The following is a 15,751-nucleotide window of genomic DNA, read 5'->3' as shown; positions in this document are numbered from 1 at the left end:
GGATTCAATTGCTGTATACAAGTATTCAAGTGCAATATTTTGACAAATGTTCCTTGTACACCATAATTACACAAAGCTTGTAACTCTAGAGAGTTGTTGGATGTGTTGGTGGTGGTGGGGGTAATGTTTGGCCCAATGTGGAATACTAAATGATGACGATGTCAGAACATTAAGTTGGGATCCTTCGTATATATAAATAAATATATTAAATCCCTTCAGGATAATCTTTGTGACAATGCTGTACTATGGAGTGACAGCACAGGTCACTTCGTAGTACTTCAAAGGCTAAATCAATTAAAATTTTATTTTCATTACCTTTAAAAGTACCAAAAAGCATTTAGAAACTAAACAAGAGCATCAGCACTGTGAAACACTGCAAGACAGAACGTATCAAACAAACATCTTTTCAACCAAACGAGCACCACTGTGGACGCCTTTACGTGGTGGAGTTAACACAGCTATAAACAAAACTGTAGGTTTAATGGGTGACATTGTTAGCAAGGTCAATTTGTTCAAAAGTTGGACCCTTTACAAAGAACCAGTAGTGATAATGCCCATTAAATTCCATAGCCTAGCCATTAGAGCAGGGCTGCCCAACCCTGTTCCTGGAGATCTACTGTCCAGTAGGTCATAGGTCTTCAACCCTCTCCTGGGGACCCCCAGCCATCTCACAGTTTAGTTTTTGCCAGATCTCCAGGTACAGGGTTTGGCAGCCCTGCATTAGAAAATTAGGCAGGTTTCATTTACACCAGAGCTAATAACCAGGGTGAACATAACACATTTTGGTCACGAAAGGCAGCATATTGAACTGAATAGGACAATTATAAACTGTGGCACTTAAAGTGGTGCATTGCAGTATGAAACGTATTATGTTATTCATTCATGCAGAGAAAGGCACCGTTTGGTCTGCCTACACAGGCCAACATATTCCAAACATGAGAATATAGAATGTTCTATATAGACTACCAAGATAATTTTAATGTTCTATAGACTAAGATGAGACTAGAAATGTTGTGTACAGACTGTAATTGAGACAACAGAATGTTCTGTACAGACTGCCAAGAAATTCAGAACTGTTATTCAAATAGATTTTAAATGATACATACTAAGGCAAACATATGTCAGTAAATGTATTCTGCAAGAAACAAATCCAGAATCCAAGGAAATGTAATATTTCGGACATACACCGATCAGCCATAACATTACGACCACTGACAGGTAAAATAAATAACACTGATAATCTCGTTATCATGGCACCTGTCAGTGGGTGGGATATATTAGGCAGCAAGTGAACATTCAGTCCTCAAAGTTGATGTGTTAGAAGCAGAAAAAATGGGCAAGCGTAAGGATCTTAGGGACTTTGATAAGGGCCTAATTGTGATGGCTAGACGACTGGGTCAGAGCATCTCCAAAACTGTAGCCCTTATGGGGTGTTCCTGGCCTGCAGTGGTCAGTACCTATCAAAAGTGGTCCAAGGAAGGAAAAGCGGTGAACCGGCGACAGGGTCATGGGAGGCCAAGACTCATTGATGACTGGCCAACAGACAAGCTATGGAGCCATGGAGGCCCCACCTCACAACTTATAGGACTTAAAGGACCTGCTGCTAACGTCTTGGTGCCAGATACCCCAGCACACCTTCAGAGGTGTAGTGGAGTCCATGCCTCAACAGGTCAGGGCTGTTTTGGCCGCAAAAGGGGGACCTATACAATATTAGGCAGGTGGTCATAATGTTATGGCTGACCGGTGTATTAAAGTGTGCTGCTGAGGTGAATGAGGACGTCTCAAAGCTGGAGGGTAATGTCCAAAGGTTCATTTGATGCAAGACCGCCAAACTCAAACTTTCATGTGGCACAATTGAGAAGCATCCACTCTGTCTGACTTGGAATACAAAGGCATTCATTTGATCCCAACTGGCAACTCTCCCTAGGCCATTGGCGATTTCCCCTCTTGGTATGAATAAACTGGATCAGGGTCAGTGTTCAGATAGAGAATCAGACCGCTGGTTGATAAGCACCAAACATCGATCCAAGAGTAACTTTTTTCCTGTGGGGCAATATACAAAGCAAAGCCTGTTTCTTAGCAGTGTCTTCAGTAACATTAGTTCAGCATCCTAGAACAGCATGCTGATTGGCAGATGAACTGTGCGTCAACTCTGCGGCCCTGTATTTCGTGGACTAGTTGATTCTGTGTTCCTCCGAATACACGAGTGTGTAACTAGCTGACAAAAAAGCTTAATAACATTGAAGACCATGATTGGGGAGCACTTCGTAAAGTGTAGCAGGACATCTCACAACGACCATCATATACAACCCATTACTTTAACATCATTCATTAAGGACTTCAACACAGGAGAAGACAGCCGGTTGACGGGCTACAAGCCTCTCGGCTAAAATCCCTTGTCTTATTTGATGAGACTGGGTAGATGTTTGCCTTGTGAATGACTTGAAATGAATGTGAATGTTGTAGCAGAGGAAAGGGACACCCAACCACTGAGTGTTTAGGCACGTGTTAAAATGTTGCTCCATGCTCCCTTGGTGACCCTCCACCCAGAAAACCAGTGAAATGCCAATCATCCAAATGCACAACGGACCAGAACGACAGGCAGGTCCAACACTGGCTTTCCTCTGGCTTACAGATCAACCTGGCACATCCGTGTACATTCAGAAAATTGCAAAATTAGAATTCCTGATATACAAACCTCAACATTATGCTTGTGCTAATCGCAAAGTCATTCAAATAATATTTAATGACCCCAAAACAGTTGTGAGCAGTCATGTTCAAGACGACCCAACGCAAGCGATTTGGAGGACTTAAGGTGCCACGTCGAGGAAACCGACACTTCAGACGTCCAGCCTCTCCAAACCTACAGCAAAGGCCAAATTTCCCATGGTGCCGGTGGGCCTCAGCGGAAAACCCAGTGCAAACGACCCCGCCGCCCCAAAACTCATTGGCACACTGCACCGAAGCGTCGTAAGGGTGTCACTTGTCTTTTCCGTGCCGTCAGAGCGAGCCCTCCGGCCCTCTGGGCTGCATGGCCACCCCCTCCCGCCTCAGGGTGCCTTCGAAGCGCGGGATCACCTCGCATCGCACCAGCAGCGTGTCGTCGTGCACGAAGCCCCGCTGCTGCAGCTGGTTCAGGTGCATGAAGGTGACGTAGCCGAAGCCCTTGGGGTTCCTCTGGATGGTGGGCCTTTGGAAGGCCTGCAGGTCAGGCTTGGTCTCCATCACCTCCACGTGGTGCTGGCCCTCGGGGCTCGGGTCAAGCACCGCCAGCCGGATGGTGCCCTGGAACGGCCACGAGAGCTGCCCGTCAAACTCGCCCTGCATGGTGTGCACGAATAGGGAGATGTAGTTGGAGCAGCGCTGGGCCGAGGGCGTCTGGAGGTGCAGGCGGAGGCACAGCTTGTAGCCCGGCCGTCCGGTGTAGAAGCCCGGGCTGTGCACCACCACCGTCTGTCCGGCCGCCTGGTTGCGGAGGTAGCCGGAGAAGCCCTCCAGGGGCCACACGTACACCCCCTGGCACTGCTTGGCCTCCAGCTCCTTCAGGCTCTCCTCCAGGGAGCAGACCTTGCGACGCAGCTCCGCCACCTGTCCCACCTGCGGGAGGGCGAGAAACAACAGTTATCCAAAACCGGGCTTTCATAGGGTGACTTGAACATCGGGGGGGGGGGGGACTGCAAAGAACGGACTACCCCCGACCCCTCGCACCTGGATGGTCAACTCGCGTAGCTGGTGGTCCTGAAGGACGAGTCGCCCCTCGAGCTGCTGGGTGGTCTCCCTCATGGTTTGCAGCTGCCCACAGCACTGACAGGGGGCGCTCGTGCCGCTGGCTCCTCGGCATGCCCCGGGCTCTGCCGCGCCCCCCCTGTCCTCGAGAGAAGGCTGCGGAGGTGGCCGGGCGCAGCCGGTGAGGCTGTGGCTCCGCAGGTACTCGGCCAAGTAGCGCATGTGCATCTGTGTGAACTCCTGCATGTGCTGTGCCAGGTCGGTGCGCTGCATCTGGAACAGCGCCCGGGGGGGGAAAGGTTGAAATTAAAGTCTCGGCCTCTCTGAAAAGGCTCTGGCTAGGTTGAAACGCATTTCAGTAATGGAACTGGTCACTGCTGTGGAAACTACCTGGCTCTGCTGGGCACCATGAGAAGTGTTGCATTTTTGTGATGAAAAAATAAAAAATAAAGACCCGTTAACCGTACAGCCTTTCATTTATGGACTGAAGGTTTGTTTTGGAATCAGCAAGGTAGTGCGCTCAGGTTGACAAAACCTCTGAAGTAAAGGATTCGGGAAGCGACCAGGTTGACAACTTGACCTACCATCTCCCGACACCCAAAGGCGCTGAAGGTACAGGCAATTGGAGCTTTCGGACACTCTGTGTCATAGTGAGGTTCCAACTGAAATGAGAGAGGGCACAGCGAAGACATTACAGCACTCAGTCAGACCCTAACCCACTTGACCTGTGTAGAAGCTTGTTAGAAAGAGGACATTTGGTAGAAGGTAGCTAGGCAAACTCTGACCAAGGCCTAGCGTTGTTGTCCATTAGCACCAAGCAGGTTTGCAGTCCACCGCCACTCGTGACACAGCGCTGAGTTATGCACGTTCTTGTAGGCCGAAAGCAAATGTGACTTTGGCCACAATTAGCTAGCGAGCGATGGCTTGCAGACTGCTGCTCTACACTACCTTCACAGATTTGAAAAACAGCCAAAAGAAAATGGCAGCATTCAGGCGTTCTGCCACAAACCCACCTGGTCTCTGATGAGCTCCATACTGCAGTATTGACACACCACGCTGGCAAAAGGACACAGCGACTCATGAAGCTGGGGGGGGAGGTTAAAAGGGCTTCAGCAAAGACAGTCTAGACAAGCTTGTTCTGCCAACTTCAAAAAGAGAACTCAATAAATACTGTTCTATTTTTATTGTTTCCCCTTCCCCTTCACAATTACGGCAGTATCCAGTACCAATCACAAACAGTGCTGAGCCGATTCGGTAGCACATGAGACTGCTTTGAAACTCTGGCATCTCCTGAATTCTGCTCCTTATTGTCTAAGAGCACGATATAGACATTTGCTTTTATCCTGGAAGGACAGTCCACTTAGCACGAATGAACAGCAGATACTTTACCTTGGTGTTCTCAAAAACGAATGTCTCTGCACAGTCTTTACACGAGGCAGGTCGACGCAGACAGTGCTGGCTTTTGTGCTCCTCCAGGCGGCTTTTCCACACCGCGTCCTGGCACAGCGGGCATGCCACGCTGGTAAACTCACACTTCGTTACATGGCTCTGCCGAGGATGGAGAACAGATAGTTAAAAAAAAAAATCTCATCAATCAATCAAATATTTTTACAAATCCATTTTTAGACAGTTTAAAAACCGAGAGAACAATCCAGAGGTTTAAACAAGGGCAGTCAAGCAATTACATTTGCTTTTTCCTGCTATTGAGCAAAACCAAACAAAGGTTATTTCTGTAGAAAAGGCAGTGCATTGAGTTGATATTTGCACACAGCCTTAAAGAGGAACAAGTCACATGATCACCCCAGTCAAATGGTCACGCTTCTCCTAAAACTTACTGCTCTTAACTGACCTCAACCAGTCTCCGAAATATTGAATCCAAAAAAATTGTGTTCTAGTGTTCGGGGGGATTATTCACTCTAATAAGGGACTGATTCAGGCCCAAAACACAAGGTGATTATAAATAACTACTAGAAAAAGTAAAATCCCAGGAGCTTCAGCCCCTTGGGTCTGGAGGTAAACAGGCCTGACCTAGTCCGTGGTCAAGTTATCAAGTTTTTAAGATAGGGTTAGTTTTTTTTCTCCCCTCTTTGGTTTGTGCCAGGTAACATGACTAAACAATGTTGTTTTCTTATCAAACCTCTGGTCAGTGACTAATGTGAAAAAGCTGCGACTCATAGATCATTTCAACTGGGGATGTCCCAGTCTAGAGTGGACAGAAGTTTAAATTATTCTTTAAACAAATCGATTGGTCCACTTTTTAAATACTGCTTTTTTGCTTAAAGAATACGTTAAAAATTAAAAAGGTCAGGGTTCTGGATAGGTTTGCGAAGTCAACAACACTGCTGTGGGCAGTGCACCAGAAGTGTTCTGGTTTTAGTCCCACTGCTGTGGGCAGTGCACCAGAAGTGTTTTGATTTTAGTCCCACTGCTGTGGGCAGTGCACCAGAAGTGTTTTGATTTTAGTCCCACTGCTGTGGGCAGTGCACCAGAAGTGTTTTGGTTTTAGTCCCACTGCGGTGGGCAGTGCACCAGAAGTGCTTTGATTTTAGTCCCACTGCTGTGGGCAGTGCACCAGAAGTGTTCTGGTTTTAGTCCCACTGCTGTGGGCAGTGCACCAGAAGTGTTCTGGTTTTAGTCCCACTGCTGTGGGCAGTGCACCAGAAGTGTTTTGGTTTTAGTCCCACTGCTGTGGGCAGTGCACCAGAAGTGTTTTGGTTTTAGTCCCACTGCTGTGGGCAGTGCACCAGAAGTGTTTTGGTTTTAGTCCCACTGCTGTGGGCAGTGCACCAGAAGTGTTTTGATTTTAGTCCCACTGCTGTGGGCAGTGCACCAGAAGTGTTTTGATTTTAGTCCCACTGCTGTGGGCAGTGCACCAGAAGTGTTTTGATTTTAGTCCCACTGCTGTGGGCAGTGCACCAGAAGTGTTTTGATTTTAGTCCCACTGCTGTGGGCAGTGCACCAGAAGTGTTTTGATTTTAGTCCCACTGCTGTGGGCAGTGCACCAGAAGTGTTTTGATTTTAGTCCCACTGCTGTGGGCAGTGCACCAGAAGTGTTTTGGTTTTAGTCCCACTGCTGTGGGCAGTGCACCAGAAGTGTTTTGGTTTTAGTCCCACTGCGGTGGGCAGTGCACCAGAAGTGTTTTGATTTTAGTCCCACTGCTGTGGGCAGTGCACCAGAAGTGTTTTGGTTTTAGTCCCACTGCTGTGGGCAGTGCACCAGAAGTGTTTTGGTTTTAGTCCCACTGCGGTGGGCAGTGCACCAGATGTTTATTTTTTACATCCCTGGTTTAAACAGATTGTACCATAAGCAAATTTTGACAATGTCTGCGGAGATGCTTACGTCCAAGCGGCGAAGCTCCATTTTATCCGTGCAGCCTACGTTGGGGCAGCGGACCGTTAAGGAGAGGATCTCCCGCTTGGCAAAGTTATCCGGGAACAGCTGATCTTCCCGAAGTACTTCGTTATCCACCGGACACCTCTGCCCTGTATCGCTGGGGGGGCGGGGCATCTGTTACATGTAGGGTAACTTTTCACAAAGAGTAACCATGGACACAGTCTAATGTTTAGGCAAGGATGTATTGTAATGTTGGGGAAGTCAGGTTAGTGAGGGAAGGGAACTTAGTGATGGCCTACAAATCCTCCATGAAGTCATCAATTTACCCAGTAAGTAATTAAGGAAGAGCAATTCACCACTTCAGGGAGCATCCGTTGAGAATAAATGAAAAAAACAAAAATGAATGATCAACAGCCGCAGAAACAGAAAGAGAATAGAAAGATTAAGATGTTCTGCATTACATCAAATCTTATCTAGTCCTTGAAAAAAAAAGTGTAAGAAAAAAACATGGTGACCATCCCGGCTTCGCTTTCATGTCTGTGTTAGCATGAAAAGACTAAGCCCTAATTTTATTTAAAATTTTAGAGAAAAGACTAGAATCCGAATTGTTTACAGGGGTAAAAAAACTAAACGAAATATTGCTTGGAAATGTTGTGGGGTGTTTCCTATAACAGGATCAACATGTTGTACTGCGAAAAAAAGTTGAAATATATAAACATCATACTGGTATAATGGGCTTACCGGATGGACTTCTCGATGCAGCAGCGGCAGAATCGGTGGCCGCAGGGCGTCTGAACGGCTGCCCTGAGGGCCATGAGGCAGATTGGGCACTCGTACTTGCTCTCCAGTGGAGGGTCGAACTCCACATCATAGCCCTGTGGCGGGGCACCAACCGGCAGGCCGGTGGAGGCCCCGAGGCCCACTGAGCTTTCCGTGGGACTCAACACAGAATCGCCGCTCTCTTTCTCCAGCATAGCCAACGCACAGTTAGACAATGGAGACGTGCCCAACCCACCAAAACACGAGTCATCCTCCAGGCTGCTCTTCTCGCTCTCGAAGCAAGCCATCTAGTAAATTCAAGAAAATTCCGAGAGCTGTGACGATTACCCTTCACTTTAATGAATAAGATGTTTTATTAAATAATATAGGGGGTGGGGGGGGGGGGGGGGGGTTGGAAAACATTGGGACAGACCGAATGTTTCCTACTTGAATAGTGTGTCATCGGTTCCACTTGGACACAAGTGTCTTCTAAACTGTTCCTAGGCTAGAGAGCCCAAGATAACCCGAAATGACTTCAAAACAAGTCTCCTTCACAGAGTTCTTTACACTACCCATGGACCACAGCGACCTATGACGCGCCACAAAGGCGACAGCGCCTTGCCTTAACGTGTCAATTAATAACTTTGTTAGCCAATTTACAGTGTTCATAATTTCAGAGTTAACAGCTCAGATGCATCTAGATTGCTGGTCAAGAACGGTATGGGCGGGGCAATCTCAGTTCCTCGTGCAAAGCAACATTAGCTAGTAGGTGGCTAGGTTTAGTCCTTCAGATCGTATATAGGTAATTGTAAACCAAAAACGTGACCACATGAGTGGTCAACCGTTTATTATCAGAAGATATATTATGAGAACCCAAGTTCCAACAAGTCATTACAGCCATTGCACAAGTAGGTTAGATAAGAGTAACTACGTAGCGACCTGCTATAGCTTTGCGATAAGACTGACACGGAACTGTAAAACCACGATGATTGTGTAACGATATTTCAACAAACAGGACAACCAAATACAAAGCACTGTATTATATACTTATGTATGACTCATATATTGGTCGATGCTGGACAATTAAGTTTGAATGCTTACCTTAGCATAAAGTATATCAACGTTTTCTTGACGCCGAGTACTTATTCCTCCGACTCCACTTCATCACTTCCTGCATTTTCATCAGGCTTTCCTTCTTCCTCTTTGGTTTGTGGCTGTTGTGTTCAAGCAAACGGACACGTTGTTCATGACCGACACTGACTGGACGGGATGAATACACAAAATTCAAATAAATGTTTATTTTATTAAGACATTCTCAAGGTAATACAATCTTAATTCAGCAAATTTAGAGCACGTTATATAAATATATACATTTTACATTTCTGAACCCCCACTTTCCCGACTCATTTTATTGTTTTCCTTCACCGATACTTTGTTTCCAACATTTCAATTATTTTCTCCATATTTTCATTCCCTCTTCTTCTTTGTAAATCTTCCGGTCTGCTAACTTTTCATGACCTCCAGGGCTACCCTGCAGCTCATAGCCACCCTGCAGCTGACACAGGTGTGTGTGTGTAGTCCTCATTCCCTAGTTTCATGTCTTCATATCTCTTCAGCTCCATGTCCTGACTGAGCAAGATCCATTCTGAGCACTGACTACAATGCACACAGACCTCTTTTGCAGGAGGCTCTGCCTCTAGTATGACAAATGTCTTTTTTATCCCGTTATCCTGAAATGCAAACAGTGTGGCAAAGCCCAAGTCAGTGTAAATACAAAAACATCACAATATGTCTCAGTTAAAAGGGATTTTGTTATGTGCATTTCTTTATTCATTGGGGATTTTAGTTGTGACCTATGACACTAAGTTGGATTGCAGCCTCCAACTTACAGTCGGCCTTCTTGGTGAGATGGAGACAGACGGAGTCCCCCCACAGCGCAGCAGAGAGAGTGGTGTCTGTCCGGTGGTTGGGTGCTCCTGGCAGCAGAAGCTGAACACACTGGCAGCCAGGTGAACGTCCCAGCGATCAGGGTGATCCCTCACCAAATCTGACACCAGCCTGTCAAGTTATAAGATCAAAAGGAATTAAACCAAACACATACATAGCAAGTCAGATGGGATTCCGGTCCGCATGCTTGGCTTCAGGGAAGGTCTCAGATTCATAACACATTTCCCCACCATGAACAACTATCAGAAAGCTTTTTCAATCTGGTGACAGCATGTACCAACCGGTCTGTAAGGGACTTTGTCACTGGATCCAGTGACAACCCCGAAGGAGAGTAGCATATAAATTGGCATATCAGGTTTTTCAGATCACTCAAGGCCTCGTTAATCTGGAATACAGAGGTATAAGGAAGAATTTTCATTATTATTTAGTTCTACGCTATACATACATTGGTGTGTCAAAATGTTGTTCTCATTTGGTGGCAGCGTAATGCTAACAGGGATAAACATTACGTATACTGCAAATTAAACTATACAATACTATCTGTTGTGAATAACCACCGTCTGTCTTACCTCTACAATCAATGTAATACTCAAATAAGACAGGATTCCAACAGGGAAGCCAAAGCGAGAGATGAGGTCTGAAATAATTTTGGCAATCTCTTTACTGCTGGTGGTTTTCATGGGGTACGCTTCCACCCATTTTGAGTAATAGTCCATCACAGTTAGTACAAATGTGTGTCCAATTTCTGTCTCTCGAAATGGACCTTTCACTTCCATAGATAGCCATTCCCATTTCTCCTTGATCTGGTTTAAACAAAATAAAATGATATGGTGAGTAACACTTTTTTGAAAAGATTTACTTAATGCAATTCTTTATTTTTTTAAGAATACTTACCCTGATTGCAAGCTTGGGGATGAAGATCAGTCCTTGCTTTTGTAAAGCTGAAGGTGGGACCTGGAATTGTCAAGAGTAAAAACCCACAACTCAAACATATTCTTAAAATATTTAGGGTGTATAGAAATTAAGGTCTGAGAGCAGATTATTTTGAATAAATACCTATCTAATTATTTAAGGGAATTCAAACACACACAAACAATTTAATACAGCCAATTGTGCGGGAATCAGCCTTAGAAGGGCTAAAACTTACTTCATTTGGTTCATCATTTACAGCCCAGCCAATACTCTGTCAAATTATAAAAGCATACATTATATTACACTAAGTTTAGATCTGGGTAAAATTATCTGAAATATTTATCTTAAATGCTGTGCAGGCTCTGACAACTTGTATTAATGTTCCATTGGTTCTCGCATAGTTCAAACTAAATCATGCACACCAAGTATCTGAGTAATTTACAGGTATTTCTTGATTTAAAATTTTTGATTAGAATAACTTTTTACCTGTGGTACACAGTAATCGTCATGGAAACGACTTGGATGCCATATACTGTGGTCCAAGTAGCTGTGAGTCTCCTTCAATCCTGCTGAATTTGAACCAATGTTCCTTCACAAAATTAAACAAAACGGAACTATGAACATCTCGCTCTCCTTAACACTTGACTTGTGCCACATTAAAAGTAAATTGGTTTGAAGGACCACCTTGGATTAGCTGGTGCCGTGGGCACCTCCCCTTGAATCTGATCCTCAGCATACTGAAATAAGAGGAAGAAACCTGTTTGTAAATGATTTCCTCAAACGTGAAGGCAAGTTTGAATACAATTAATGAATAATTAAACAATACATGCAAACTAGTACTGGTTATACTGAAACCAAAGTACTTATTTTGTTTATAATATTCTCACCAGTGTCACTCTTTTCCTTGTTACAGTTATTTTCTGAAACAAGAACACAACAATGAAACACACAGCTTCAAAGTTCAAATCATGTTTCAATAATTTTAAGTCTATTAAAACCACCATCACCCTGAAACATAGTCAAACTTTAAATAGAAAAACACATCGTTGAGTCAATTAACATATTTACCTTTTTCTGGAACTCACTAGGAAAGGAAAATATAGTTGGAATAGCATCAGGGCTTAAACGAACACCTTGCCCAGATGTTATCAGGTACTTCTCCTCGAAATGTTCGGCACACACTCTGGAGTGTCTCGTTGGTTTCCATGCTTTCCATCTCATCTGATCTACCCACTGTTTAAGTCTTCGTGGTTCCCTCAGCGGAAAACTGAGTGAATGAGAAAAAGTTCATTGACAGAAATAATAAAAGTAACAATTTCACTTTTATTTAAACTAGGAAATTAAGCTCTGAGACTGAGGTCTCTTATAAAGTTGAGCCCGGCATTCCAACAATGCAAAAGATATACAGTACAGTCAAAAGTTTGCACATGTACTTGAATGGGGGTCCAAACTTTTGACTGTTGCTGTGTATAGAGAAAATAATTAACTACAACATAAGAAATACATGGATAGGAAGTGCACACACATTAAGCAATCATAGTTCAGACTTAAAAGGTCTTGTATCAGACATTTGAACTGCCTTTCTAACTGAAATATCTCTGCTAGGCATTCCAGTGTTGGACATGGTAGTCAAAAGCAGTTATGCCTAATTCAGGATAGGCCCTTGGTATATCTAGTACTAGCAAGTGACAACTGCGGTTTTTCAAATACATTTTTGTGTTTATAAATAATTAGGTTTCCGTAGGATAGCCCCATATACAAACATCAAGCAATGTCTGTTCCTAGAAGCCAGGGATTCCTAGCCAATAGACGAAAGTACAAACGATGTGTAGGAAAGTTTGCGCCAGTAATAAAACGCAGAGCTGCAAGATAAAATGAATCCAGAGGTAATATCCTTGAATGCTCGTTTTTGCTTTTTTGCTACCTGTGACGAACTAATGTAGCTACATACATGTTGTTTTTATGGTGTATAGTTTGTACTGTACATTGGTAGTCAAACTGCTGCAAAACATACCTGTATAACTTCACATTATTGGTTTTAAGTTTACCTTTTTCATACCTATCTGTGCTATTACTACATTTGTAAGCTGAACAACGTGGCATTTTAGCATATCCAAAGAGAATATAGCAGTAGCTAGCTAACTAATCTTTGGTTACAAAATGAGTTGTTTATTTTTGTTCTTCTTTTGAGGTTTTAGCGATAGCATAATACAACCAATACCTTGGATTGCTGCCACCTAGTGTATGGGGTACTACAATCGAAAACAAACAACACAAAGCAAAAATATACTAAAAACTAGTGATGGCCATACGAGGCTTCCTTACCGTTCTTCTAGCAGCAGGATATTATGCTAGCAGCGCTAACTCCTATTGTTCAAAATAAAAGCCATAATTGAAATATTTAAGGCAATATAGTTAGCAACCTAGTCCGTACATTTTATGTATAATGTCTGCTCCAATATTGTTCGTGTCTGTTATTTTTTACAGACTACATTGTTAACGATATTGCCGTATACATTTCAATAATGACTCTTATTATGATAAAGAAAACCTGAGTGCTGCCAGCATAATATCCTGCTGCTAAAATAACGCTACTGAAGCCTCGTTTGGCCATCACTACTAAAAACCATCACACATTCTTCTTATTTTTCTTCATGATTTATGGTCATCAAACTTGTAATGCAATACTATATCTAAAAAGGGTGAGAAAATATTAAGACTCCAAATAAACTTGAAAAAATATGCTTGCTACATAGCTCCCGTAGGCCTACTCACAAAACTGCGGTATTCTTGTCAATTCTTTCTGCAGTATGTTTTTGTCCCGCCTGTTACTTAGCACAATTCTTCTAATTCTCATCTGACCTCATTTTATCAAGCTGCTCACTAGACTGCGGCCAAATTATTAATTTCTGCTAATTTGTCGCACAGTTCTCAGTATCCGCTACCCCGCTGAGCGTAAATGCTTGGGCGTGTGCAGACATTTCCGAGATACTGTATCAGGCCCTTATTGTCACAGCTCGCTCTAAAGTCATTCAGACAACTCATTTGGCCCAGACATTAAATCAGACAGCAATAAGAATGCCGAAATGCCTGCCTGCCTCATTTATAAATCCACGATCTCATTGTCTGTTTTTGTAAGATGAACTTTCCGGGTGGGTTTCTGACTTGAGACAATGTTTCTGACTTGAGATGTTAGTACATTGCTACAGTCAACTGGATGGGGAGGAAAAATTATTACACAGGTGCATGCACACAAATCTGTGTGATGTTTTACTTGAGAGAAAAATCTAAAAAAGCATTTACATTTCATACAGAAGTAGTTCTGAATGACATAAATGCATTTTAAATATAAGATTGATGACAAATTAAAAACCAACATAGTATCTCAATAAGGTTTTAGACCACAAGCCGCCAGAACAGCTTCAATGAACCTTGGCAAATATTTCACGAGTCTTGGAGGGATGGAACACCATGCTTCTAAAAGATATTCCCTCATTTGGTATTTTGATGATGGTGGGGGTGTAGAGTGCTGTCAAACACACTGCTCCAAAATCTCCCATCGGTCAACTCAGTTGAGGTCTGGTGATTGCTAATGTTAAAGCACAGGATTCACATAATTTTCTTACTCATCAAACCATTCAAGGTCAAATAGGCCTGCTCAGCATTTTATCCATCCTACAGAGCATGATAGGAAGTTAATTGCTTTTTTTGTATCATGCACTACACCTGTATGGAAACATGTTTCATCATGTTCCTCCACCCATTCATTAATCTTTTCCCTTAATTTGTCACCTGTCTGTACACCTACAGTGGTGGATTAAGTTCCAAAAGGGGAATTATTTAATACATTTTGTTGCATCATTAAGTGTGGATAAAATAGATTTGTGCATAATAAATTATCTTCACAAAAAATATTTAATGTCAAAGAAAAAAACAATTCTACATGTCTGCACCAACTAAAATAGATTAACTAAAATACAGTCATTGCGGTAGTATACACCCACTTTCTAGTATGCATTCAACATTTTCATGTCCTTAGGGGTATTCTTTGAAAGCTGGATTATTAAATTTGTGAAGTCTGTAAACCAGAACTTTTGGTTCCGGAAAGAAAAGAAAAATAATAACCGGGAAGTGTAGCCTGATCAGAAACCATAGCAACAAATTCCTTTTCTGAACAAAACCTGCTACTCACTTGGTCAAGTGAATCTTATCCTGTCCAAGTGAATGAAACACATAGCTCACCGACCAATCAGATTGTTATATACAGGAAATACAATTGACATTGAAGCAGGTAATGTGGCCATGTATAACAAAGAAACACATTATTGGAACTTGAATAGATTCTATTTTTGAGCTTCATCATTTCCCCACCCAGTCATCATCTCCATCATTTATCTGTCCCACCTGTAAATGAACAAATGTAACCCCGCACAGATTTGTTTTGACTATTACACAAACTCTGTAATACTGCTTTGTGATTTTTCCTAACTAATAATTCAATTGCTCGTAAGATCTTCTTAGATTTCATTTTCAGCTGCTGCTGGGATCTTTTTGCTCCAATTGGGTTACAACTAGAAATAGAATACCTGTGTTTTTATGAAAAGGACTTTATGTGGAAAACATAACACTATCACAAAGTAGTACAATTTAGGTTTTGTCTCTCTTTTGACTCCTTGATGTCCATATTTTTTTTATCTTCAAGAATTTTGTCTGCTAAGCCCTCATGACCTCCAGGGCTACCCTGCAGCTCATAGCCACCCTGCAGCTGACACAGGTGTGTGTGTAGTCCTCATCCCCTAGCTTCATGTCTTCATATCTCTTCAGCTCCAAGTCCTGGCTTAGCAAGATCCACTGATTGCACTGACTGCACTCCACACGGACCACCCTTTGGGGCGGCTGGGCATCTAGAATCACAAATGTCTTTCCTTTTATCCCATTGTCCTGAAATGGAAACAGGGTGGTCACAACCTGTGTCAGTATAAAGGCACGAAAAAACGCAACATAATTCAGAGCTGTTTAACTTCATAACGTCTTCAATGCTGATGAATAATTTTAGCTGGTTTTGAAGGAACC

The 15,751-nt window shown here is 43.1% G+C and overlaps 3 protein-coding genes across 9 annotated transcripts in view; all 3 read right to left on the bottom strand.

Annotated features, from left to right (window-relative positions):
- Positions 1 to 286: 286 nt before the first annotated feature.
- traf6 (TNF receptor-associated factor 6) lies at positions 287 to 9,045 on the bottom strand. Of its 2 annotated transcripts, XM_010895915.4 has the most exons (9): positions 8,921 to 9,045; positions 7,802 to 8,127; positions 7,067 to 7,217; positions 5,116 to 5,274; positions 4,740 to 4,811; positions 4,311 to 4,388; positions 4,117 to 4,122; positions 3,709 to 3,999; positions 287 to 3,597 (listed from the first exon to the last, which is right to left on the bottom strand). In XM_010895915.4, exons 2-9 carry the CDS (start codon positions 8,125 to 8,127, stop codon positions 3,001 to 3,003), a joined length of 1,680 nt encoding a protein of 559 aa, XP_010894217.2. In that variant the 5' UTR covers positions 8,921 to 9,045; the 3' UTR covers positions 287 to 3,000. The 2 variants fall into 2 exon arrangements, with proteins under 2 accessions (XP_010894217.2, XP_010894218.2); XM_010895916.3 differs by lacking the exon at positions 4,117 to 4,122.
- A 57-nt stretch (positions 9,046 to 9,102) lies between these two features.
- On the bottom strand, positions 9,103 to 13,633 carry LOC105025314. 4 transcript variants are annotated; one of them, XM_010895920.4, is made up of 11 exons: positions 13,454 to 13,633; positions 11,747 to 11,945; positions 11,566 to 11,598; positions 11,363 to 11,415; positions 11,165 to 11,267; positions 10,914 to 10,949; positions 10,661 to 10,720; positions 10,336 to 10,569; positions 9,997 to 10,151; positions 9,709 to 9,877; positions 9,103 to 9,549 (listed from the first exon to the last, which is right to left on the bottom strand). In XM_010895920.4, the coding sequence occupies exons 2-11, from the start codon at positions 11,897 to 11,899 to the stop codon at positions 9,358 to 9,360; spliced, it is 1,188 nt and encodes a 395-aa protein (XP_010894222.2). In that variant the 5' UTR covers positions 11,900 to 11,945; positions 13,454 to 13,633; the 3' UTR covers positions 9,103 to 9,357. The 4 variants fall into 4 exon arrangements, with proteins under 4 accessions (XP_010894222.2, XP_010894219.2, XP_010894220.2 ...); XM_010895917.4 differs by lacking the exon at positions 13,454 to 13,633 and adding an exon at positions 12,693 to 12,870; XM_010895918.4 differs by lacking the exon at positions 13,454 to 13,633 and adding an exon at positions 12,693 to 12,870 and having other exon boundaries at positions 10,048 to 10,151.
- LOC105025312 overlaps positions 9,103 to 15,751 on the bottom strand; it is a 14,031-nt gene continuing 7,382 nt past the window's right edge. For 2 of the 3 annotated variants that reach the window (XM_010895912.5, XM_010895913.5), the window contains exon 10: positions 14,575 to 15,619. In XM_010895912.5, coding sequence (XP_010894214.1) covers positions 15,392 to 15,619 — 228 coding nt within the window. In that variant the 3' untranslated portion in view covers positions 14,575 to 15,391. Of the gene's footprint in view, positions 9,338 to 14,574; positions 15,620 to 15,751 lie in introns of those variants that run through there. The other variant, XM_034287939.1, reaches the window with a different exon arrangement.

Source organism: Esox lucius, chromosome 2, assembly GCF_011004845.1.
Source record: "Esox lucius isolate fEsoLuc1 chromosome 2, fEsoLuc1.pri, whole genome shotgun sequence".
Lineage (NCBI taxonomy): Eukaryota > Metazoa > Chordata > Actinopteri > Esociformes > Esocidae > Esox > Esox lucius.
This window is presented reverse-complemented; position numbering and strand designations above follow the sequence as displayed.

Coding starts and splice junctions, on each gene's coding strand:
- traf6 (XM_010895915.4), bottom strand. CDS start 8,127: ATGGCTTGCTTCGAGAGCGAGAAGAGCAGCCTGGAGGATGACTCGTGT. Junction 4,812..5,115: donor TCGTTTTTGAGAACACCAAG/GTAAAGTATCTG, acceptor CTCCCCCCCCAG/CTTCATGAGTCGCTGTGTCC. Junction 3,598..3,708: donor TACGCGAGTTGACCATCCAG/GTGCGAGGGGTC, acceptor GCCCTCCCGCAG/GTGGGACAGGTGGCGGAGCT.
- LOC105025314 (XM_010895917.4), bottom strand. CDS start 12,781: ATGCCACGTTGTTCAGCTTACAAATGTAGTAATAGCACAGATAGGTAT. Junction 11,416..11,565: donor CAAGGAAAAGAGTGACACTG/GTGAGAATATTA, acceptor CTCTTATTTCAG/TATGCTGAGGATCAGATTCA. Junction 9,878..9,996: donor CTTTCTGATAGTTGTTCATG/GTGGGGAAATGT, acceptor ATAACTTGACAG/GCTGGTGTCAGATTTGGTGA.